The sequence below is a fragment of the Malus domestica genome, chromosome 07, assembly GCF_042453785.1.
Source record: "Malus domestica chromosome 07, GDT2T_hap1".
Classification (NCBI taxonomy): Eukaryota; Viridiplantae; Streptophyta; class Magnoliopsida; order Rosales; family Rosaceae; genus Malus; species Malus domestica.
The window spans coordinates 8559401-8584084 of NC_091667.1; the positions used below are offsets into that span (position 1 = coordinate 8559401).

Sequence of the window (24684 nt, forward strand, 5' to 3'; positions counted from 1 at the left end):
AGGGGTTGAGGAAGGAAAGAAGTTTCACTTGGTCAAGTGGGAGAAAGTGTGTAAAAGCAAGGAGGAAGGTGGCCTTGGTCTGGGAAATTTGAGAAATCGAAATGCCGCCTTATTAGCCAAGTGGCTGTGGAGATTCCCGCGCGAATCAAACTCTCTTTGGCATAGGGTGATAAAGAGCAAGTACAGTTTGGTGGCAAATGGTTGGGATGCTAATTGTCCGAGTCGAGGCTCGAGCAGGTGTCCCTGGACTGACATCTCGGCTGGTTACCCTCCCTTTCTTCACTCATGCAAATTCGTGGTTGGTAACGGAGAGAGGCTGAGATTCTAAAATGATGGTTGGTTGGAGGGCGGTCCGTTGAAGGACCAATTCCCTAGAATATTTTCTTTATCAAGGACAAAAAACCAAAGTATTTCCAATTTGATAGCTTCTTCTTTACAGCCGGTCAGCTGGAATTTAGAGTTTAGGAGAAACCTAAGAGAGTCGGAGATTGAAGAGGTGGCTGGTTTACTGCAGAAGGTGGAGTCCGTACGGCTGTGCCATTCTAGAGAAGACAGGAGAAGATGGAATTTAGAAGGTTCTGGCCAGTTCACTTGCAAATCCTATAACTCTTTCCTTTGCAACAATGATGTTATGCATCAATTTCCCCCTTTCGCTCAGATATGGAAAGCAAAAGTGCCTCCAAAAGTCAAAATCCTTGTGTGACTAGTGGCGCTCGGGAAGGTTAATACTTGTGATCAAATCCAAAGACGAATGCCTTTTGCTTGCTTCTCCCCCCATTGGTGCACTTTGTGCAAATCTGGGGAGGAAAGCGTCAACCATATTTTCCTCCATTGTCCGTATAGCATTCAACTCTGGTGGAAATTGCTTAAGGAAGCCGGAGCAAGTTGGGTCACCCCAAAGGGATGTTTTGAGCTTCTAAGCATTAAGTTCGAAGGCCTAGGGAAAGGGAGGAAAGCCAAAACTTTGTGGGGATCTCTGTTGATGGCCCTCTTCTGGAACATTTGGTTGAAGCGTAATAAAAGAGTCTTTGAGGATTACAAGGGAGTGGGGGTGGAGGAGCTTTGGGATAGAGTAAAACACTGGGCAGCCCTTTGGGCTTCGGTTTCAGTGGAGTTTAGAGATTACAATTTCTCTTCTATTTTTAGGGATTTGTTAGCAGCCGTTATTTGATTTGGTCTAGCTTTTCCTCTGTTCAATTAGTTTTCTTTAGGGGTCCTTGCTAGTTCTCTTCTAGCTCCAGGTGGATATCTTTTCCACGGGGTTTATTTTTTCTTTTTTGTAATTCTTTCGTTTTATAAAATTCTTTCGTTTCTTTTCAAAAAAAAAAAGATTTCAAATGAGTATGTTGTGCTTGAGGGATATGTGTCATATACGTGACTAGAACACAAAAAGAATTTGACAAGATCATTTTCGTGCCGATGCTGGAGAGAAATACGAGGGTTTTACCCCAAGTTTTTGAAATTTAGAATGTCAGCAACTCGAGAGGTGGTTTCCGAGCATATTCACGGGCAGTTTGAGCAATCATGGAGGCGTCGAGTGGCCTATAATTCTAAATCTTGAAAAAAATGCCTCAGAGGGAGAGTGACGTTTCTATATGTACAACTTTCAAGGTTACTACAGATACATCAGCAGCATATGTACAGCCACTAACCAAAACTGGACGGACAGGATGGAAAGTTTACAATCAATCATCTATCTGGCCTGAGCCTGAGCCTGAGAGCATCCCTTTAACTCTCTTTTAAACTTAATATCCTTGTTCGATACATTTAAGATGCCCGACTGTTGTTCAACTTGCTCGATAAGAAGCTTCAACAGCACAACATTCGATAGGGTTTTGCACGATCCAACCATTACCAACTTTTTCTACAGAAGCAAACCAAAATAAAACGAAAAACATGTTACTCAGTTTGGTCACTCTGACAACATAAGAAAATCTCCAAATTCAGATCAGAACATGATCGAATGCGAAGGCCAAACTGATGTGATTCTTACCTTGGCACGAGTGAGAGCTACATTAATCCTATGCCAGTCTCCAAGCAGCGAGGAGGAGCAATTCGTGGGATTTTCCGTTGACCTAACGAAGGACACTAGTATACAATCCTTGTCTCTTCCCTGGATAAAAAACAAGGACAATTGAAATTAGATATAACCATGTCATGTCATCCTTCTGCTTTCAAAGAAACGAATAGTTAGATAAAGAAAACAATAACATTGGCATAGAAAATGAAATCCTTCACCCAGACCTGGTATTTGTCAATGGTATGTATCTCAACAGAGGTCAGGCGGCTGAGGGCAAGCCGGATGATCTCTGCCTGGGAGTTATATGGCGTAATGACACCAATATCTTCCCCCTTTATTCCACTCTTGACTAGTCCCTCCACAACCTAAAAGCAAAATGAAATTTTTAGCTAACACAAGCTACTTCAACGGTTTGCATCAGATCAGAAACATGTTTTCTTGGGGAAAAAGGATGATTGCATTATGTGTGTATACATATATATTCAAGCGAAGATCTAACCTGTACAATTATGTTAGCTTCCGTCGGGTTACTCACAATCTTGTGATCCTTTGCCTCAAAAGCAGGTAAAGAATCTACATTCCGAAAAGTGATTATATTAAACAACCAACACTGCTTATATAGAAGAACAGATTATGTAAAACATATAATAGTACTTCAACAAACCTGTATTAATAAATATAACTGGCTTGCTTGGGTTTATAACCTGCAACCAAGTTTTAAAACACACAAAAAATGCATCAAAGTTGGAACAAAACCACAATTTCATTGCACAAGTTTTCAACAAGCCATAAAATGTGAATCACTTGAATCCAATCTGTGACAAAATCATATCATCATGAATTCAACCAAATTGGAAATTGTTTTTCCCTAAGCACAATCTATGTTTTTAAACATGCTAACCGGTTGTAGTAATGAACATCAAGTCATAATTCTTTTACATGATATATTAATAGTTTCCAATGCCCACAACAAGATACGGAAGATAACCTGTATGGATTTATCCGGAAGAAAGATGCTATAAACTGAATGGGAATTTTGATATCAAATGTATCTACTATTACCGCTTATGAGTAGAACGAACAAGGATATAGGTATACTTCTTTACGCAAGTGCACATCATGAATAAACTTATACATTTCAATAGAAATATGGGATTCCTTTGAAAATTGCTCTTACCTCCTGTATCCAAAATGAATGAGGTATTGAACTTGAAACCTTGAGTTTGGCATTTTCTATTTCAGGAGAGCCACATCGCAATCGATCACCATATATCAAGGCATTTGACAGTTCCATAATGCCTCGACACATACGGTACTGGATGCAAACAGTTTGGTAAATATCACTTCTACAGAAGAGTGCCAAAATTTATATACAATAGCAAATGAATATAATAACCTGGCTTTGCAAGGCTGAAATTGCCTGAGGATGCGCTTCTGAAAGCCTACAAAACAAGCTTACCCCCATTCCATTTTCTCTAGCCTCCGTACTCTGGAAATAAAAAAGCATAGGGCATTTCATTAAGCCACAGATCAGAGCGTAACAACCAATTAGAACCCTACAGGCATGCAATGATATACACCTTGACCAGAGGAGGTAACTGATAATGATCGCCAACCAGGACAAACTTTGAAGCAAACATCAGAGGCCCAAGAGATACCTGTTACAACAGAAAATTGCTCATGAATCCACTGCCTTTGATAAGGTTCTGGATAAACAAGCGACTTCAACCTTCACTTAAAGCTAAACAAAATCCTAAAAGAGAGAATATAAATTCAACCCATCTAAGCGCAATTCCAACTAATTTAACACACAAAACAACATTAGATAGATTTTTTACTTTATTATAAATCTATACTTGCAACATGACATAACATCAGGGAAGGATAATTTGATGAGTTCAACTTAACCACTGACAAGGAATTAATTACCAAATCATTAAGTTCTACAATTTGGTCTTCACCACCTATTTGCTAACTTTCTCCATGTTATAGCTTAATATACATCTGCCTCTAGTTACATAAACAATAACTGCAGGTCAAGATATCCATCAGAAAGTGTACGTACTGGAAGGGTGGTCTGTCCAGCTTCATCCATGATGCATACATCAAATCTCTTATTGGCAAGCAAGGGGCTGGTGATCCCCAAGCATGTAACGGCAACCACCTTGACTTGGTCTAATATTAACTTAATGCCTTCCACATTTTGAATGTTCATCTCTGTCACAGAAACCACCGTTAAAATGTTGAGAATTAAGTGAGATACTGAAGAAAATTCTCTCAATAGTATAAAATCTGACCTGAGAAGCAATGGCCTCGAATTTCTTCATGCACAGCTTCATGTCTTCCAATGCGTATAAAATCAATATCCTGCCATGCTTTAAATTCAATACAAAAAAAAAACCCAAAGGAGTGTTTCACAGAAGATATGTCACTCAGAATGGGTAAACTATACACCCACAAATACAGAACAAAAAGAGACATCAACTTTGTGCCCAATGGTGGACGGTAACTGCAGCCCTTTAAATTGAGTGGTGGAAAAAATTGCTATGAACAAGAACAAATAATAATGATAGAAAAAACATGCTTATCAATGGATGTGAAATAGAGATATGACCTCAGCCTTTAATTTGACAAGTAGATTATCAACAGCGGAGTTTGTGTAGGACGTAAGCAAAATGGATGAACCTCTAATCAACAGGGCTTTCACAGCATGCACCATGGTGGATGTCTTGCCCGTTCCAGGCATTCCTAGTATAAGAGCGTAGTCCTTTGCTGTAAGTATCTGGATATTTGTTGAATTAGTAAATGTCCATATTCAATAGATAACTGGAAGATTAGTGTCAAACAATTTTAGCCTCAGGATACAGACTTTCTGTGGGAAGATCGAAACGATAAGTCATCGTAGGTCGTACCCAGTGCGCAAGATCGAAACGATAAGTATTATGGAAAAATGGTAGATGTATAGAAAACCTTAAGAATGGCTCGACGCTGATCATCATTTAAATTTCTCTGGGACCAGACATAGGATATTGCTGGATCCTGGCTGAGTGGAGACCCATTATCAAACCTAGGAGCCTAAAAAGAATCCACAAATGTAGAACAACAGAAAAGCAAGTTAGAATTAACAAAAGACTGTGAATTAGATAGAAAACAATTCACTAAAACTTACTTCTAGGTCAACAATCATCTTTCTAAGGTGAGCAGCTTGTGTACTTTGAAGAAAAAGTTGAACAAGGTTAAACCTTCAGCAACAAGAAGCATGAACTTAGACAGGATCAGAGAAGTATTCTAAAAGTTTGGATATGGAAATTTCTCAGAATGGTTAAGGAGTGTAGTACCTCATTACTGAAAATGATGTCACAAAATCATCTTTGTCAACACGCCAGACCTCCTGAAGGAGATCACTTGCCTCTGAAGGATTGCTCCAAGGAAGTCGTAAGTGCTTAGAGAAAGAAACCTAGAGTTTTGCAGAAAATATTAGAATTTACAAAATTGATTTGATCATTAAGTTTAGATTTTCCACTGTAGCATTCATCAGCTATATTAGCACATCCGCTTAAAGGTCAGGTAAGCACTAATACACCAGATTTGGGCTTACAGTAGTACAGATGAACAGGAAACATGGCAGATATTATCCTTACAGAAACATGGGATTGACTTATATCCGTTATGATTCCGCTTGCAACAGGTAGATTACCAGATTCGCTGCTAAGTATCTAAACAATAAACATATAACCAGTGATTAATAAATTGTTAGTGAGGATAAAAGAAAAAGCGTACCAGGGGAAACACAATCACACTCACCACTAGCTTGCATATACAAGAAGCATGCATGCATGCACAAGTGCAACTTCTTGGAACCCTTGAACATTAATATAATTAATTGATTACTTTATTAACTTGATTAAGTTCTTAGGGAATGACTGGTCACTGGAAAGCTAAACAAGTATTGCAATATTAGTGTGCACAACAAGAAATGCCATCCAAGAAAGAAAAAGAATTCAAACAGGCATAAATTTCAAAAAGATTTTTATTACTGTTTGATAGTTTTGTTTCCAACTTATATTTGATATTTTTTTTCTAAAGCAATGAAAAACTCCAGAGACTGGGTGAGAGAAGGAAATGAGGGCAGAAGAGGCTTTGAATTTTCCTTTTTGTTGAAGTATATACTAGACAGTGATAGATTTACAAGAAGTGCCTGCATATGTAATTATGTACCAAGAAACACTCAAACATATGAAATGTATCACATTGATTTCATAGCTAGAATTTTGTTGTAACATTGTTAATGTTTATTATATCTCGAGTCAATACCCAATAATTGTTGTTATGTTATCAAATATCAAAAGAACAGGTCACCATAAAACACAATCACGTGTAACTACTTAGCCTGGACATCTTAACAAAATATCTGAACATCTTACATATCTAAATCCATAGAGCAATAAACAGTCATGAATAAAAAATGTACGTCATAGAGAAAAAGATTCTTGATTAATGAATCATGAACATTACATGTTCTTTAGATATTTCCATGGAAACAACTTCAAGTACATAAAATCCACAGCTACTGTAAGAATTTTATGTTAAACTAGTACAAACAATCAGCTTCCATGTGAACTACCAAAAACCACATTATGAAAGTAAAACATACCACAAAGTCACCACATTTTAGTGTGCAATCTATATCTTTTCTTGAAGAACTGGCGCTTGAAAAATCTATATCAGATGTCCTCCCATTGAGAGAAGGAAAACTCTTACGCAAAAAACGATAAACAAATCTGCTATCTTTTCCGGATGCCGAAGATGGAGAATCACCATCAAGAACAATAAAAGAAAGGCAACCAGCGGCATAATCACTATTGGAGCTATGCGACCGCCAAATTTCATTCTTTACAAGCTGAAACAGATAAATTTTCAAACAAGAGAAAAGACGTTAGCATATCAAATAAACTAATCTTAGGAGTTAGACATTTATACACTTTGCAATCAGTGAATTCAAAATTGCACCTGCATCTCTTTAGCTTCCAAATCAATCAACCCATCCCACAGCCTTAAGAAAACACCATGAGCAATTGTTAGGTACTGAGTATTTGAATCAAACAAATCTGCCAATCCGCTGCTCTCTGTGCTTCCACCATGTACCTGTTGAATTAAAGATGATGACCAATGATATAACACTTCTTAAAGTATGAATAGAATTATAGTAATGAATAATGATATAACACTTCTTAAAGTATGAATAGTATTATAGTAATGAATATCTTGCTTATATTTGGGTTTCCTGTGTGACAATGCAACTTTTTTCATGGCAAACCTAGTTTTAAACTTAATATTTTACATGGGTCATGAGGGATGTGGAAACTCTGTAAAATTGGAGATAGGTCCCTCGGTCATATGTTGCAAGGGTTGGCGTTAGTAATTATAAATTCCAATTAAAGGAAGCTAGATCTAGTGATCTTTCTATTTACAATCTTTTGAATTACAAACTGAATGAAGGCTATATTTACTTATTCTTAGTAGCTTATAGCTGATCTGATATAGAAAGTGTTGCAGGAATTTCTCGATGGCAACGGGATTAAAATAGTTTCCATTCCCATCAACATTGAAGATTGGTTATGTCGATGATTGTCAAGGGTAGCACTGAAACATAAAGTAGAACTAAGGTTCTCCATCAGTCAATTTCTTGAGAGGCCTAAAGAACAAAATAATTGTAATGTTGTCAATGGCAGGGGGCGCAAAAAAGTCAACAGGAAAGGTTGCAACATTTTACTGATCACATGGAGATTTCAAGGATTCAAATAATACTAAGACATGTAGTTAGGGTTACTAATCAGTCATGTAAACATCACATGACAAAATTGATCTACAGATTGTATGCAGTATATTAAGATTTTGAATAATCAAGTACATAGTACCTGAAATCATACAAAAAACTGAGAAAAAAGAATAGAAACATGGTGGTTTACTACCTACTTAAAAAGGAAATTCACGCACCCATTTTTACCTCCCACGCACCCTTGTTAATCTTCGACCATTGATCTTCTTCAATTCATTTGATCCAACGGCCGAAAATTGAGAAGGGTGTTTGAGAAGTAAAAATGGGTGTGTGGATAGCACTACCCAAAAAGGAAAGTGCTTTTAAGAGTCCCAATTAAAAGTAAAATCAATGTGGCATTTCTGCTGACAAGGGTAGGCAAAAGTTTGAAAGATCTCATTAATCATCTTTTCTTTTGTCAGTTAAACCAAACAGAAACCAATCTATATATATACACACTCAGAGGGAGAGAAAGGGCCACAAGATTAGAAGCTGAAGATAACTAAGATCAGAAGAAATAAATATTGGTTTTAGCTCAAAATTCAAATTAATGAATATGAGCCAAACTTGAACAATTTATGAAGTAACAATTTGTTTGCTCTCCTAATTAGCAATGACTATCCACGCTTTGACAAAACATTACAAGAATAAATAGAAAATACCTTGTGATAGACAGTACAAACATTTAGATGGCGGCAACTTCCACAAATGCTCTGACACTACAGCACGAACAAGAACAAAACCAGAAAGAATCTAAAATATCTGCCCAGTAAAGAGTTCTCTGAAATTTTTTTTATGTTCATACTACAACAACCGTCATACCTGTAACATTGGGGGCAGTACTTGTGTTTGTGATGCCTTGAGGATATCATTTGCAAGTTCATTACGTCGCATGATTAGACCAACTAGGTCAGATCTTCTAGCAACAATCCCCTGTTTTATTTATTGTATCAAGATAAATTCATTTAAGTCTACATAAATACATGATGCAGGTGCATTCCGGACTACCTGTGTCTGATCTGACTGCAGATAACATAGGAGACCAGTATCGACATGCTTCTGGTACCTGAATACAAGAGACACAGCAAATTAAATAAAGTTTTCTCAAAAGATATCAATATGGACTTGTACAAAGGCCTGGCCCCATGGAAGCCAAAAAAAATAGAGATGAATAAAACTATAAGTACCTCTCCGACATGAGGAGAGTGTATAAGATCACTTGGGCACTATGCTCCATAGACGACTGCACATATAACAACCATGACCCAAAATTCAAAAGAGAAACTTTAAGTTACATAAGTTAATACAATGTTAAACATGACTCAAGTTTAATATCATTCTAGACAAGTTTCAGTGAACTAGTAAAGACTATTCTTGCCTGTCCCTTTGGTACTTTCCCACTTTTGAACTCTAAAGGTATGACCTTTTCATGAGATTCACCACTGTTAGATTCAACTTCCACTCTGACAGAAGCATCAATCTGGCCTTTCAGACCATATTTTGGAGCCCAGGCCATCTCCTCAATATCAATTACCTACAGAATAGACATAGTTCAGAGATGACCTATTGTTCCTGAAATGAGTACATGTGACTTATGGAATAGCACATAACATACAATTGAAAACTAGGACCATTTTTACAAACACAAACTTCATCTAACCATGTATGCCTTCGATTGGCAGATACATGTAGAAGACAATTTTCAAACTCAGGAGGGTGCATGCAATGAAAAATACTTTGCAGTAATAGGAAAACCAGTCAACTTTCAAACTCACGAAGCTACCAATTCATGCAGGCTTCCAGATAAAGGGTATGGCGCATGAATCCCATGTAAATGATCTTTAAAGTGGTAGATAAATTGAAAACACATCTACGGATGCAAGAAATTTATAACATAGAACAACCAATTATCCACAAATAGACCAAGTGTGATGCCTTGCCTCAGATAATTTGACCTTTTTCACCCCAATGTCAGATCCAAAATCAACAGAAGGAGCTTTTGAACCCTGCCACAATACCATTAGCCTCAGAATATAGCCCTACTCTCTATTGTTGCTTTAAGGTGCAAAATGTCAAACAATTCTTCACCTGAATTGTGAAAATAGAAAGAAAAAAAAATCAATATAAACAAAATGGGCGCACCTGGGAATTTTTGAAGAGGTTAACCCAATTCAATATTTTGGGGACAGCCTCGATCAATGTTTTGTACATATCATTTTCGTTCACTGCAAAGTTCACATGAAAGGGAAGAGAAGCTTGACTAGGATCCATAAAACTGACTGATGAAACATTAGGAAAACTAGTCCCACTCAAATTAACCTGAATGATGATGACATAGAAATTAGAAATTATTTCAAAGTAAAATTTAAAAAATTCTAACCTCCACAAGCATACAAGTTCTCAAGGTTTTTCTGGAGCACCGTTCTTGTGCATTCCTCCAAGAAAGTTACTGTAGGTATCTCCTTCATAAGTCCAGCCTACAGAAACAAAGAAATTTCACACGATATAGATGAGCAAATATTACAAATTATTTCATGGGAAAAAGATGCATGACACACTCCATATACATTAAAAAATTTACAAGGTCATAGGGTGGTTTTGATACCTCAAAAACTCGATGCAATATTGTACCACTTAGTGCTGCAGTTGAATGCTCATTGGATTTTAGTCTTTCATCCAGGACAGTTCGCCTAGGGCAAATGAAGCTAGCTGTAACCTAAAAGTGTTTCAAATTATTAGGATCAAGTAGGGCAACGATAACTACAAAACTAATGACAAAATATCAGAGAAATCATAACAAAAACAATGTCAATAACATGTGAAGGATAAATGAACAAGCAAGAAGTAGTACCCTAGTTCCAGACACCAAAACATCTGGATGAACAATTATAAAATTATTGTGACGATCCACATGACACTGTCCTTGGTTATCAAATTCGCCAATAACATTGACAGTATCTCCAGGAGCAATGACACTGTACAACCTGAGAAAATAATGGAGAATAGGAGAACGACATTATTAAAAATCATATTTTGAAATCAAGAAGAATTTGAATTTTAATGTACTAGTTTTGCTGTCAAACCAAGAGCATTCAATTTCACCCCAAATGTACAAATCTCTAAGACACTAATATTTAATGAAGAAAACAAAGACATTATGGTCCCAAGCCCGGATAAAGGAGGAGGGGGAGGGCGTAAAGTTAAATAATTTGATTTCACCAGAGGTCCACAATCTAGGCCAAAAATACACAAACATAGCCTATTATATCCAAATTAAAATACAAACTTTGACTGCAAATAGTCAAAACTAAGATTAACTCACAGCTCCTGCATGCAATCGAGATGAAGAATATTATAAGGAATGATCCTAAAAAGGGAGGAAACTAAGGACCATTAAGATGACACCTCATCCCCTAGCCTATCTTCAATAATTGTACCAATTTTCTATAGTCAAACCACCCAAATTACAGCCGACACACATAAAGTTTTTGCCTTCTTCCACCCCCACCCACCCAAAATCCAAAAAATAAAAGAGCACAATGCTTCTCAAATAATAATTACACAAGAGGCCAGGTTCACCCAACTCAACCTTGCCTTCTCAAAATATCGGGAGAGTAATTGGGCAATGCAGACAATAATCTGTTGCAGATAATATACAAATATATTTAAACAAATGTGAGGCCTCCTCCACTTAACATTATTACAAATTTGACCCTCCGATGATCAATAAATCAAGCAAGAATCTGAACCTTGGTACCTTAAGTTTACAGAAGAGTTCTAATCACAGTCAAGTCATAAATGATAGGGGTGGAAATGGCTATAAAGATGAGGCCACAAAAAACCATGAAGAGCCATCTCGAGGAATTAGTTAATACTAGTAAAAGTTCCCTATCAAGCAGGAACAAGCTTAAATCGCATAGAATGTGCATTTCTATTTTGGGGAAAAATAACCACTCTAAATAATACTTGTAAGAAATTGTTGTATTATGCCACATTACTGGAAAATAATTTCCAAAGAACCAATAAAGTATTAAAGTGCTACAAAACAAGAAAATCCTGAATTTACCACTCATCTCGTAAATATACAGAGCGCTCTTCTCCACTTTGCTCATTTAGTAACCTTATAACCTGCAAATCAATGGGATAATCTATATTAGCATTACTAATCTACAGAACAAAAGTAAAAATTTAAGATTTTGCTTACTAGAAACCTTAAACAGGCATTGATCACCAGATGAATCAGCATCTCCACACTTCTCAGATACCTATAGCAGAAAGCAACAACAAAAAAAGTTGCTAACCAATTTTAAAGAAATCCACTATTCTTTCTAAAAGAGAAACTAAACTAGTAATCCATACCTCCAATACAAGAAAACTACAATATGAAGATTTCCGAAGAACCTTTCCTGTTAGAGCTGTCTCTACTCTTTTAACTGTGTGATCCAAACTGATAGGCATTCTCTTGCTTTTTTTATCTTCAACTTGAAATGGAGATTCCTCCACATCACTAGACACTGAATCTTCAACAGAAATAACATCTTCCACTTGATCTAAGAGTTCAAGCAATGCCTAATAGAATAGAAAAATACGCCAAAAGAATTTCTAATTAGCACCACGGCTTGAGAAGATAAAATTGACACAAACCAGCCACACAGGTCAAGTCCAAGCGAACTTGCAGATTAGAAAATGAACTGATTAATTGCTTTTTATAAACATAACTGACGAGATAATCTATTTAGTTGAACCAGGAAAAAGAATACAGATCATAACTATTGATTTATCTTAAGTATGATAGCATGGTCCAAACTTGGTCCAAGTAGATAATTTTATTGATCCAAACCTTTTTATGCTGCCTCAACCCCGGCTGATCTGAAACTCCATTACATGCATTAGCAAGCTGCATTGCAGTTACAGCGTCAATCAGAAAAAGATGATTCCACACCCTCTACTTAGCAGACAGAAAAAGGATATCAAAAGAATGTTCTTTTTATCTATTGATTGTAATGTACAGACAGAGAAAAGATTAAATAGGAAAAGACTGATGTAAACAAAACAGCAGAACAAATTTCTTCTTCTTGTTTCTTGCTTTCACCATTTCCATGAATTTAAAAGTTCAGACAACATCATAAATAATTACGCTGGGTCAGTTTGAAAGCACAGTTACCTTATCATGACAGTACGGTAGAGAAGGTGGAGTTCGGAATGGACTCTGCCTACTATCTATTCCTGAAAAAGCTACATTACTATCCATATCCTGTTCTGGTTTAACTCTTTTTACACCAACCCTATTCAGGGATACCAACGATCTATCAGAAGTATTCGGTGTCGGTGAGGGAATCCACTTCTCAACCGTTACAGCTTTAACAGGAGAAGTCTGTACATTTATCATTGATTAATCACTGACAACAATACAAACAAAAAAGAAGGAAATGAAGAGAAAACTAAAAAATAAACATGCCTTGTTTTGCGAGCACTGACTAATGCTTAAAGATTTAAGCCTTGAAGAGTCAGCCAACACTCTAATAATCTCCGGCATGCGTTTTGAAACAGCTTGGAGTCTTTCATTTACCGGAGATATCCTCCATGTTACCTCATCACCTCCGTCATCTTGGCTCTGCTTAATCAACTATCACCGTATCGAAACTCCCAAAATCAAATTACACGAATAAATACCATAAAATCAGCATTGCTCGAAGTTTCACAATTAAAACACAAGCATTTCCATCAATTGTGGCATAAAGAAATTATCTTTCAATAAGAAACAATACAGAAATGAAAATAAAATTATTTCTGTGAGAAATTGAAGCTAAGAATTTACCATTCCAGGTGAAAACTTGAAGCGCTTTAAAGACTTAGACTTTGAAATCTCCGGCGAGGCCTCATCGTCAACATTCTCCTTATCACCACCAATTCCGGCCGCCATCACATTCTCCGGCGGTGTGTACTTCGACATGCTATTCTTATTCCCCAATTGCGAAATCGACTGAATTTCATCATTCACCAAAGCTAAAACCGCATTGCCCGCATCAATCTGTGCAGGCTTTCGGATCTTTGGAACCGATTGTACTGGAGCAACGGTGGGGGAGACGGTGGCGGCTAGGGTTTTAGGGTTCTGAGGAGGGGAAGAAGCGGCGACCTCTTTGGGTTTCTGGGAGTTCTGGGTGTGGCGCTCAAAAAAATGTTGGATGCCGAACTTGGAGGGCTGCGGCTGAGCTTTCGAGTTGGATTTCTTAGACGACGTCGTGTTGGAAGAAATGGGTTTCTTTCTCGGAGCCATTGGAGCAATGGTGAGGTAGCTTTTCCAGTTCCTGGCCTGCTGGTTCAGTTCTCGGAGTGCGATTGGAGATTTGGGGGTTTTGGATTTCGCTTTCTCCTGATCTGTGATTTTCCCGCCAAAATTAACGTACGGCTCCAAAATGAAAAATGTAAAGTGGGTGTGGTTGGGCTTTTCGGGTGAAGATGAATAGAGACCCGGCCTCAATGAGAGCCCAAATGATTTGTGGAGATAAATGACTAAAGATGGTCACAGGTTATGGCAGGTGGATAACCGCAATTATTTATTTATAATCGTTTTTCAACATACTTTTCTCCTAAACCCAAGCAAGTTTTCAATTAAAAACATCTAGACTAAGATTAAAATAAATCAAACATTCTATGATTACAAAGTTGGTGAAGAAAATACTTTGACTATGTAGAGATTATTTAAGCAACACATGCATATAAATAATAATTAAAGTAAAGCATGAATTCTGTTGAGATTATTGGTTCATCTCCAACTATCCCCCTGTTGTAAGTTGCATACTTCCACGACCATGGTGCTTGGTGCTGCCAATAATTCGACATGAATTTTTCTCCCAATCTTGCCTTCCACTGCCGAGGCGAGCCAAAGTATCTGCATGACTGTTTGCCGCTCGAGGAACTTAGGTGATCTGGTAGTGGAAGTGCTTGAGCAAAATTTGTGTTTGCACAAGATATGATGCCATAGAGCTATCATTAGCATCAAAGTTGTTCGTGACCTGGTTGACCACTAATTGGGAGTCACTGAAGATATCAATTTGTTTAACCCCAAGGTGTTTGGCCAATCGTAAGCCAGCTAGAAGGGCTTTATACTCGACCTCATTGTTTGATACCTTGAATTTGAAACGAAGAGCATACTCCATTGCCATTTTGTCGAGGGTAGTCAGGACTAGTCCTGTTCCACAGCCTTATTGGTTGGTTGAGCCATCAACATATAGAGTCCATACTGGGAATGTTGGTTCTACCTTCCGAGCTTCCGGAGGGAATGGAGCCACTGTTTTAGGTGTGGAAGCAACGTCAACAGGATAAGTGAATTCGACGATGAAATCTGCAACTGCTTGGCCTTTCTTAGCTGGCTTTGGTTGGTAGGAGATGTCAAACTCACTTAGTGCTATCGCCCATTTGATCATTCACCCCGAAGTATCAGGACTTTGAATTATTTATCGAAGGGGGTGATTGGTAAGTACGATGATGAAGTGTGCTTGGAAATAGGGGCGAAGTTTCCGAGTAGACATGACTAATGCTAGAGCTAGCTTCTCAATGTTGGAGTACTGTGTCTCTGCATCTTGTAGAGCCTTGCTAGCATAGTAGACAAATTGTTCAATACTACCATCCATTCGAATGAGAACAGAACTGACTACTGAGGCCGAGATAGACATATAAACAATGAGGGTGTCACCAACTTCAGGTTTGGAGAGCAGAGGGGCTTTGCTCATGTACTCCTTGAGGTTCTTGAATGCTTCAGCACATTCATCAGTCCATGTAATGTACTTTTTACTTCCCTTAAGTGCTTTGAAAAGTGAGCGCATTTGTCTGTGGCCTTAGAGATGAACCTGGTCAAAGGTGTCATATTGCTAGTAAGGCTCTCGATATCTTTTGAAGTTATTGGTTCTTTCATGTCAATGATTGCTTTGATCTTCTCGAGGTTAGCTTCAATACCTCGTTAGCTAATCATAAAGCCCAAGAATTTTCCAAAGCCCATGCCAAAGGCGCATTTGTTGGGGTTCAACCTCATTTGATACCTCTTCATGATGGTGAAGGTCTCAGATAGGTTGGTGATGTGCTGGTCAGCATGTTTGCTCTTGACTAGCATATCATCAACATAAACTTCTATGCTCTTCCCAATCTATTCAGCGAACACCCTTGCATTCTTTAGGCTGAATGGCATGACTTTATAGCAATATAGTCCTCTATCAGTAGTGAAGGTCGTGTATTCTTGGTTCGGAGGGTTCATGAGGATTTGGTTGTACCCTGAGTAAGCATTCATGAAGCTCAAGAGGTCACACCCTGCTATAGAGTTTACGAGTCTATCGATGAGAGGAAGGGGAAAGCTATCTTTCAGGCATCCTTTGTTTAAGTCAGTGTAGTCGACACACATTCTCCATAAGATCTTTTGAAGCAAGAGACTTTCCTTGGTCAGATTTTCCTTAACAATGACCACATTTGCTACCCACGTTGGATAATTGACTTCATGGACGAAGCATATGCTTTTGAGTTTTTCAACTTCTGCCTTCATTGCCTCGTATCGTTCAACGTCATAAGATCTTCTTTTCTGTCTCACCGGCTTGGTCTTGGGGTCAATACTCAAGCGATGACAGATGATATCGGAAGAGATGCCTGGCATGTCCTCGTATGACCAGGTGAAGACCTCAGTGTTCTCTTGCAAAAAAGCGATCAATGCCAATCAAAAGGGGTAGTGATAAGGTGGTGCCAATCTTCACCATGCGATCCGGATAATCTTTTGAGAAAGAGACCTTCTCCAACTCTTCAACAGGTTGTGCTTGCTGGGTGAAAGAGTTATCTCGAGGATCGTCGGGTTGACTGTTGCCACCATGAAGATCCAAGTTGGCTTCGTCCAGGCTGGTCTTTATGACTTGGTCATGTATAGAAAGGGTTTCCTTGGGCACAGACAGGTGTTGTTGCTTGACTGAAGTGTTGTAACATGATCGTGCACTAAGTTGATCTCCTCTGATGTAATCGTTGCCATAGGGGGTTGGAAATTTCATTAACAACATATGTGTGGATACCATGGCCTTGAGATCATTGATGCCTATGCACCCAAAAATGACATTGTATGCCGTTGGGCAGTCAACCACCAGAAAGTTAGTGGTAATGGTAGCTGTGTAGGGGCATGTACCAATGGTGAAGGGTAAGTGTATGCTCCCTAAAGGTTGCACGATATCATTGGAGAAGCTTATCAGAGGAGAAATAGAGTGATCGAGCAAGTGTTCAGCTACATTAAGTGCCTTGAAAGCTTCAACAAACATGATATTAATCAAAGCCCTCGTGTCTACCAAGATTCGTCGTACGTCAAAGTTGGCTATGTGAGCTTCCACGATCAGTAGGTCGTTGTGAGGGTAGATAATACCTCTTTCTTCCTCAGGGTAGAAACATATTGGATCCTAGTTTGGTTTTTGATATTTGCCTCCCCTGATGTCTTCCACGTGAAACACTTGGTGGCCAGGCCTCAAAGTCCATTCATTATTTTTCATGGCCCTGTTGGAAGATTCAGATATGGGTGTGCCGCCGCTTATGGAATATATTACATTCACTTGGTGTTGGTTACGGTTATCCCTTGGAGGGTGAATGAGGAATTGATCAATTTTTCCTTCACGTGCCAAAGCTTCAATATGATCACGAAGGGTGATATATTTTTCGCCGTCATGGCTATTATGCTCGTGGTAGCAGTAAACGTGCCCGTGTTCTTCATGGACTTGTAATCCAGCTGCCTCAGTTTTGGCTTCGGTATCAAGTGTGCTATGTTGGGGTAAATGGCCACGCATGTGACGTTTAAAGGTGTGTATGTCTCATACCTCGGGGTAGGGCCTGTCTTGACACGTGCTTGGCCCACTGTGTTGACTACCTGGGGGCGGGCATTATCGTGGCGATACCCTTGGTTATCGCGATAGTGCCCTTTAGTCTTTTTAGTAAAATGAGACTGGTGATGATGGAAATCTTTCTTTTTGCCCTGAGATTAATATGTTTGTTGACTTAGCGAAACATTAAGTAAGGTATTGGGAGGCGCCGCTGCCGTTTGGAAGGTTGAGGTCTTCTCATTTGGTTGGATCCGGTTTTCACTCCCTACTTGCTGATAAGGGGTGGCTGTAGAGGGTTTCCCTTGATATGTCCTTGCCTTAACGGAGGCATGGTTATAAGCATGTGCCATCACCTCAGAGTAAGTCTTCCAAGTGTTGGCATTGATCATGTACTTGAAGAAACAATCACGTAGACATGTCGTGAAGGCCTTGAAGGCAGTTTTGTCATCTGCCTCAACGTAGCGAGAATACTTATGGCTGAAGTGGCTGGCATACTTTCGTAGTGACTCGTCTGGCTTTTGGTGAATAATGTACAAGTTATCTGCAAAATGCAGGCGATTTTTCTGGAAGATGTGTTGAAAGACAAACAATTTCCTCAATTCCTCAAATAAGTCTACTTTCTCAAGTGGAAGACGGCAATACCAGTTTAGAGCTCCACTAGAGAGGGTGGAGGGGAAGAGAAGACATCGTTCTTCATCGATGTGCATCCGATATGCCATGGTGGACTTAAAGAGGTTAAGGTGTTCAATCGGGTCCTCCCTTCCAGTATAGAGCTGTAAGCCGAGTTTCTACTTTGTCATCGCTTAAAGGGGGTGTCAAGGATTCTCCTTGTAAGAGGGCTAAGCCTGGGTTGGTTCCAGTCAGGTTTTTCGACCTGACGTTAAGCTTTCAACTTGTTTACTTCCTTAAGGAGCTATAGGACAAGGGGGTCCTGAATGGAGTCGTGTACCATTGGAGTTTTCTTTAGTAAATCTCCATTGCCTCTTGGAAGTAGGAAAGTTTGATCAAGAATGTGTGATTTTTCCTTGGACTCACCGTACTGACTTCTAGGCTGAGTCTGCCAGAATACTTCCGAGTCTCATGTACCTTCATATTCCTCTGGGGCATGTCGCTCCTTCCCTAGATTGGCAGCTGGCCTACGTCGTGGGAAGGGATCGAGTCTTTCAGAGACCCTTGGGTCATTGATCTTCGAGCTTACGTGTATGAGATTTTCTCGACGTTGCTTTAGGAAGTCTCGACAGTCACGAAAAATAGCTTTCGATCCTTCCACTCATTCTGTAAGGAGGTGTCTTCGTCCACTTTTCCTACTTCGGGTTGAAGCAACTCGGTTGAGAGAAGTTTCATATTGATCGACATTCAATGAGTAACTCGTTCCTTATCAAGAATACCCATGTCGAAGGTAGGTGATCTTCCGTGTTGGGGGCACTCAATTGATGGTTGACTTCTACGAGGGTGATGAGCTCGTGTGTTTGAGCATGCCTAGCCTGATGGAGTATCTCAAAGACCTTCTCATATTGCTCCTGAAGGATCTCATTCTTCATCGTTATCTTGTTATTCTGAGCCTCCAACTCTTCGACTTTAGCTTGAAGAGCAAACTTCTTTCGTTTTTTCTTTCATTGCTTCGCACAAGGCATGGGAAGGTGTCGTTCTGCATGCTGTGGCTCTCTTCGCTCCCCATGTTGGAGAGGGGTGCCTGGTCAAAAGAGAGTGTACGAATGATGGAAACTAGCTTGACAGAGCTGGAGAGAGTAGGAATAAGTGTGATTCCCACAGATGGTGCCAAATGTTAATGCACAAAATCAGTGAGGACTTTGGTACAACAGAAAGTGTCAAGTTTGTGACCTTCGCTAGATTGCTACGGTCACTAGTGTGGATAATTATGTAAATGGACAGAGACAGGGAAGCAAACACAAGATGTACGTGGTTTACCTAGATTGGCTACGTCCATGGAGTAGAGGAGTTCTTATTCATTGTGAATGGTTTACACAAGTACATAGGTTCAAGCTCTGATTTAGTGAGTTCTAGTGAATAATTCAGTACAAATGACATTAGGGATTATTGTGGGAGAATGATCCCCTTTTATAGAAGAAAGTTTCTAGCTTTATTCTGATATTGACACGTGTTGTGTTGTGATTGGCCTCTGGTGTTGACATGTGTCGCGTTGTGATTAGCCTCTAACGTTGATATGTGTCGCATTGTGGAGCATTTTGGAGCCTTTTGGAGCAAAATGGAGCTTGGAATGAATGTCACATATTTGGAGCCAAAGGTTTGGATGAATTTGAAGACTTGAAGATGATGATTCCTACTTGAACAAGGTTTCCTTGTTGAAGTAGGAAAATGCTAATTGAAGAAGGATTCCTAATCAACGAGGGATTCCTAGTTGAAGATGGATTCCTAGAAGAATGAAGATTCCTACTCAAACAAGGTTTCTTACTTGAAGTAGGAAAGTTAAACCTAAGTGGCCTTAAGTTCCAGCAACAAAGAAGTAATCCAAGTCAAAGAAGGAAAAGGAATCCAAGAAGAAGAAGGATTGACCAAGACAAGCTTTCCTAATCCTAATGCATAAAGATTTCAGCTACAAAAGGGATTTCTTTTCCTATTTGGAGACTTAAAACCTGATTTCTAGAAGCCTTATCCCTTCCTACAAAGGTGCCACACCTTATCCCTTATTTTTCTAGAAATCAGCCACAAAACAACCTTTCTAGAAGGCCTTATCCCTTGTCCTACAAAAGTGACGCCCCAAACCTTTCTAGAACTTCTAGAAACCTGATTATTCCTTTCCCCCTTGGTTTCTAAAAGCCTTAGCCTTTTTCTTCAAGGATTGTGTGTTATTATCCTATACAAATTAGGCCTTTAAATCATTTTCCTTTGCTATATAGGGGCTGCGAATTTCAGCCTATAAATACCATCCTTTGCTGCACCATTTAGTCACCATCCTCTACCATATTTTTCTACATTCATACATCCCTCAAACACACTCATCCTTTTAGTGCCGCAGATTGCAAGAAATGAGAAAGAAGGAACAACCTGGTGCCGTGCCTATGCCCAAGCCTTGGGAGTGTTGGAGCGTTTCTAGGTGTTTTCTATCTTTGATTTTAATGTCTAAATTTATTTATCTTTGCTTTGTGAGTATGAAAACTTAAACCCCCCCTTGGCTAGGGGGGATTCGAAACCATGTCTATGTTTGCTATATGATTTGATTACTTCTAATTGCGTTTCATAAGTTGTGAATTCAATTTGCTTATCTACATGAATTAAAACTGATTTGTGTGTGTTGACTGAGAGTGCACGTTTAATTTTCATGCATAAATCTAATGCTAGGATATAAGGGATTTTCACCTAATCGTTATGAACTTATATTCACAAGTAGTAAATGTTGTTGATCACAATCGTGTTAAGTAAATTCTTGGCATAAGTATCATGTGCTTTCATAGTTACGAATGCCTCGTCAATACTTATGATTTCCATGGAACGTAATGATCTTCAATTGTATCTCTATTATGCGCTTTCATGTAGGGGACTTTTGAGGAATAATTTGGTTGCGATGCGCTTTTTCCATCCAATTCATTGATTAAGGGAAATCTGAAAGTTAGTTTAAGCGTATCTAATTAGCTTGGGGTGTTGGGAATTCATGGTTTATCGAAAAGCAATTGGAAATCGTTTTGTATGCAAGTGTGGCATGTGTGGAGAAGAACCCCTTAGCTAGCCTTCCATCCATTCACTTTTATCAATTTCGTTTTAAAATCTGTTTTGAGTTACAAAGTTTTTGTTTTGTTTTAAATTTCGTCAAAACCAATTTCCCCTTTATTTTGAAGTGTTAGATTAGTTAGAAATCAATTTAGTTTGAGTTTTTAAGTGTCTTGAGTCAAGTAATAACTTAATTTCGTCCAAATTTGTGTTAGGTGTTCAAAACTGCCCAGATTGTGTTTTTAAGGCAGTTTTGAGTGTTTAGGTGCTGTTTTGAGTCTTTTGGTTTGTTTTGGTGTTTTATAGTTTAGTTTTGCATTCTTTGAGTCTAGTTTAGTGTTTTAAACTTTGTTTTTACGTTTTTGAGTCAGTTTTTAAGTGATTTAGCAATCCCTCATAATCCCCGGCCTAGAACGATCCCTACTTACATTCCTTACTACAATTGATAAAAAGAGGGTTTAATTTGTGTGCTTATATATTTCGCATCAAATTTTTGGCGCCGTTGCCAGGTATTAGCAAAATTGCTAATCACCCTGTTTTGTTTATTTCACTTTTGATATTTGATTTAGTTTTCTTTCTTTGATTTTAGGTACTAGAGAAGTAAGACATGGCAATTGCTAATCTTCAAGCTCAAATAACGAATCTTACTTCTCAGTTAACGCAATATATCGAAAGGACCACAATGAAAAGTGTCCCTACATGTGGTGTGTCCTATGGGCACGGATATCCAACTTATCAATGTCCTCAATTCACTGCAAACGGAGATGCTTGGGGTTATCAAGGTTATGATCAACCAAGCAACAACATGTTTTCCAACACTTACAATTCGAATTGGAGAGATCATTCAAATTATATGTGGGGGGATCCTCAACAATTCCAACAAGATGGATATTGGCAGCAGAGGAGTTTTATTCCAGACCTATGCAGCCACCACCGCCTCCCCCACAACAAATCCGATCGAATTCAAGTATGACCATGAGTTATGATGAAATTCTTGATGTACTAACCTCTTTGACGTAGGGCTCACAACAAGAGGAATACTCACAGCCATCTGAGGAGTTCTATCAGTGGCCATATGCACCACCACAGCCTCGCCCACAATCTTCCCAAACAAATTCAGGTACGTCAATGGATAATGACCAAATTGTTCAATTACTCACCTCTTTGACACATGAAGCAGAAAATCAAGCCAACAAGATGGATGAATTAGAGAAGCAAGTTGGGCAGATTGTGGAGTTCATGGCATAAATTCAAGAACAAAGTGAATTCTCCAACGCAAACATTGTAAATTCAATGGAAGATTTTGAAATTACTGGAGCCATCACTTTGGGAAGTGCCATGGAGGTTGGAGTTGAACCAAGGGCGTCCAAACAAATCCAAGGGGAGGACAAACAACTGCTAATTGAGGGGGATGAAGAAGACACACCCACGGCAAGGGTAGAACAACCCTTGCCGTAGCCTCCTTGAGTACCTATGCCGTCCAACTCAGGTAAGTTGATTCCAAATTCAATTCTTTCTTACCCCATTCCACCAAATGTCCCTTTTCCTCTCAGTTTTTTTATTCCCAAGGAAGAAGAGAGTGAAAAAGACATTGTGGAAGCCCTTCCCAAGGTGCAAAGTGATATCCCAATTCTTGGTACACCAAAACAAGTTCCAGATTGTGTTGAAATCCCTGAAGAGAATTGTACACCAAGAAGAAGGATTCAAGAGAAGGAAGTGGCTGGGGAGTATCTAGAATTCATCAAAGAGCATGTACTTGAGACAACCATCCCCAAAGAAGTTGAATTTGATGACACGGGACAAATCACTGCCCTAATGCCCACTCTAGCTGAGAGCAAGCCTAGTGAAATTGTTGAATATGCTGCTACTTTCGAGTCCTTATTGCAGCACAGTGGTGAGCCACCTCCCCCAATTCCGATTCCCATTTCAATTAATAGGTTGTTACCTTCTTTGGCGCAGGTGCCAAATCGAATCCAAATTGGTGGGAGAATTTACATGGACTTTAGGAAGCTCAATACCATAATCAGAAAGGATCACTATCCCCCTCCATTCATAGATCCAATGCATGGAAGTTTTGAGGACCATGTCGTGGAGGATGTACTCGTGTTCTTGTCGCAACACACAGGTAAGCTACCTCCTCAAATTTCAAGTTCGTTTTATACTAACATGTTGTTGAGTTCAATGATCCAGGCACCCATTTTAGAATTTAAACCATTAACGAATCATTTCAAGTATTACCTTCCATTCAAAGATCAATTCCATGCCGTGGGCTCCAATGGGGAGTGAATGAAAGTATCGTCCGGCTGCACGACGTTAAAGAAAGCGCTACTTGGGAGGCAACCCATGCATGCAACAAAGGAAGACCAAGGAATCACTCCAATTCCAGATTTGCGTTCCTAAACCATTCTCTTTGTTGTTTATTTCGTTTCTGCCATGTTTATTATGTTAGTTGTTGTTTGTTTGTTTACTTGTCATTTGTGTTAGTTTATGCTTGAAACATTGAGGACAATGTTTGATTTAAGTGTGGGGGGGTAACCAAAGTGTTTTGATGCAAATTCGTAGGGTTGTATCACCCATAATTTCCAATGTTGTTCTTTGCTGTTTTTAGGTGTTTTTAGGCTATTTTGATGCATTTTAGTGTGTTTTACATAAAAATCCGAAAATCCTAGAAAAAATTTGAACAAATGTTTTGAAAAAACCAAAAAGAGTCGTTTTAAAGTTGTTTTGTGTGTTTGTTTGTGTCTTAGGGTACCTTCCAACACAATGATGAGGATTCGGTTTTTAATTGCATGACTGTTAAAGAGAGTTGTAAACATGGATGAAAGTTTGATTTACTCTTTGGGTTATGCTTGGTTGTGGTTATAACTTATGAATTCACATGCAATCACAAAGGAAAAAAAAATAGTTTTTGTAACATGCTTGAAGGAAGGAACTCAAACTAACGCTACGACCTTGTGAGACTTGAGCCTAAACGTTTATTTGGAGAGTTAATAATCTGTGCATTGTTGTTTTCTAAAGTCGTTGCATGATCTCATTATTCTCTGCTTGGTTACTACTTAGAAGGCGTTTCATCATTTAGTTCCAAACACTAGAACTCATGCCCATTTCATTCAAAGCATGCTATTGATTTGCATAACACATATTCAAGATGAAGTTGTGTAGTGACCACCATTTAAGCCAAATTGCCGTGTCCCCCATGTTCATATGTTTTGTAGGTTTTAACCCCGTTGAGCCTTGTTTAGCCTATATTGTTTGTTAACCCATATTATCCTCACCTAGCCTAGATTAGGACCATCCATACCCTTTTTCTTGAAGCATAGTAAAGC

The 24684-nt window shown here is 38.8% G+C and overlaps 2 protein-coding genes across 2 annotated transcripts; both read right to left on the minus strand.

Moving 5' to 3' along the window:
- Positions 1–1557: 1557 nt before the first annotated feature.
- On the minus strand, positions 1558–14235 carry LOC103438958 (DNA replication ATP-dependent helicase/nuclease JHS1). The gene is made up of 34 exons (XM_029105491.2): positions 13657–14235; positions 13297–13464; positions 13003–13212; positions 12679–12735; positions 12198–12407; positions 12050–12103; positions 11905–11966; positions 10690–10822; positions 10444–10554; positions 10219–10315; positions 9981–10063; positions 9779–9844; positions 9217–9372; positions 9026–9081; positions 8847–8904; positions 8661–8771; positions 8501–8557; positions 7031–7165; positions 6675–6920; positions 5662–5736; positions 5359–5477; positions 5190–5262; positions 4991–5095; positions 4635–4802; positions 4318–4387; positions 4086–4237; positions 3601–3678; positions 3417–3509; positions 3198–3335; positions 2685–2724; positions 2520–2593; positions 2245–2385; positions 1994–2113; positions 1558–1864 (listed from the first exon to the last, which is right to left on the minus strand). The coding sequence occupies exons 1-34, from the start codon at positions 14113–14115 to the stop codon at positions 1694–1696; spliced, it is 4146 nt and encodes a 1381-aa protein (XP_028961324.2). The 5' UTR covers positions 14116–14235; the 3' UTR covers positions 1558–1693.
- A 523-nt stretch (positions 14236–14758) lies between these two features.
- LOC139197663 (uncharacterized) lies at positions 14759–15664 on the minus strand. Its single transcript, XM_070825608.1, has 3 exons — positions 15323–15664; positions 15101–15211; positions 14759–14968 (listed from the first exon to the last, which is right to left on the minus strand). The coding sequence occupies exons 1-3, from the start codon at positions 15662–15664 to the stop codon at positions 14759–14761; spliced, it is 663 nt and encodes a 220-aa protein (XP_070681709.1).
- Positions 15665–24684: the final 9020 nt, after the last annotated feature.

What these genes read in the sequence shown, in the direction of transcription:
- LOC139197663 (XM_070825608.1), bottom strand. Translation starts at nt 15,664, where the DNA reads ATGCGCTCACTTTTCAAAGCACTTAAGGGAAGTAAAAAGTACATTACA. An exon ending in TCCAAGCACACTTCATCATC is followed by an intron (nt 15,212 to 15,322) that starts GTACTTACCAAT and finishes TACCAACCAAAG; the next exon opens with CCAGCTAAGAAAGGCCAAGC. An exon ending in TCCCTCCGGAAGCTCGGAAG is followed by an intron (nt 14,969 to 15,100) that starts GTAGAACCAACA and finishes TTCAAATTCAAG; the next exon opens with GTATCAAACAATGAGGTCGA.
- LOC103438958 (XM_029105491.2), bottom strand. Translation starts at nt 14,115, where the DNA reads ATGGCTCCGAGAAAGAAACCCATTTCTTCCAACACGACGTCGTCTAAG. An exon ending in TATTGCATCGAGTTTTTGAG is followed by an intron (nt 10,316 to 10,443) that starts GTATCAAAACCA and finishes TTGTTTCTGTAG; the next exon opens with GCTGGACTTATGAAGGAGAT. An exon ending in TTTGTACTGTCTATCACAAG is followed by an intron (nt 7,166 to 8,500) that starts GTATTTTCTATT and finishes TTAATTCAACAG; the next exon opens with GTACATGGTGGAAGCACAGA.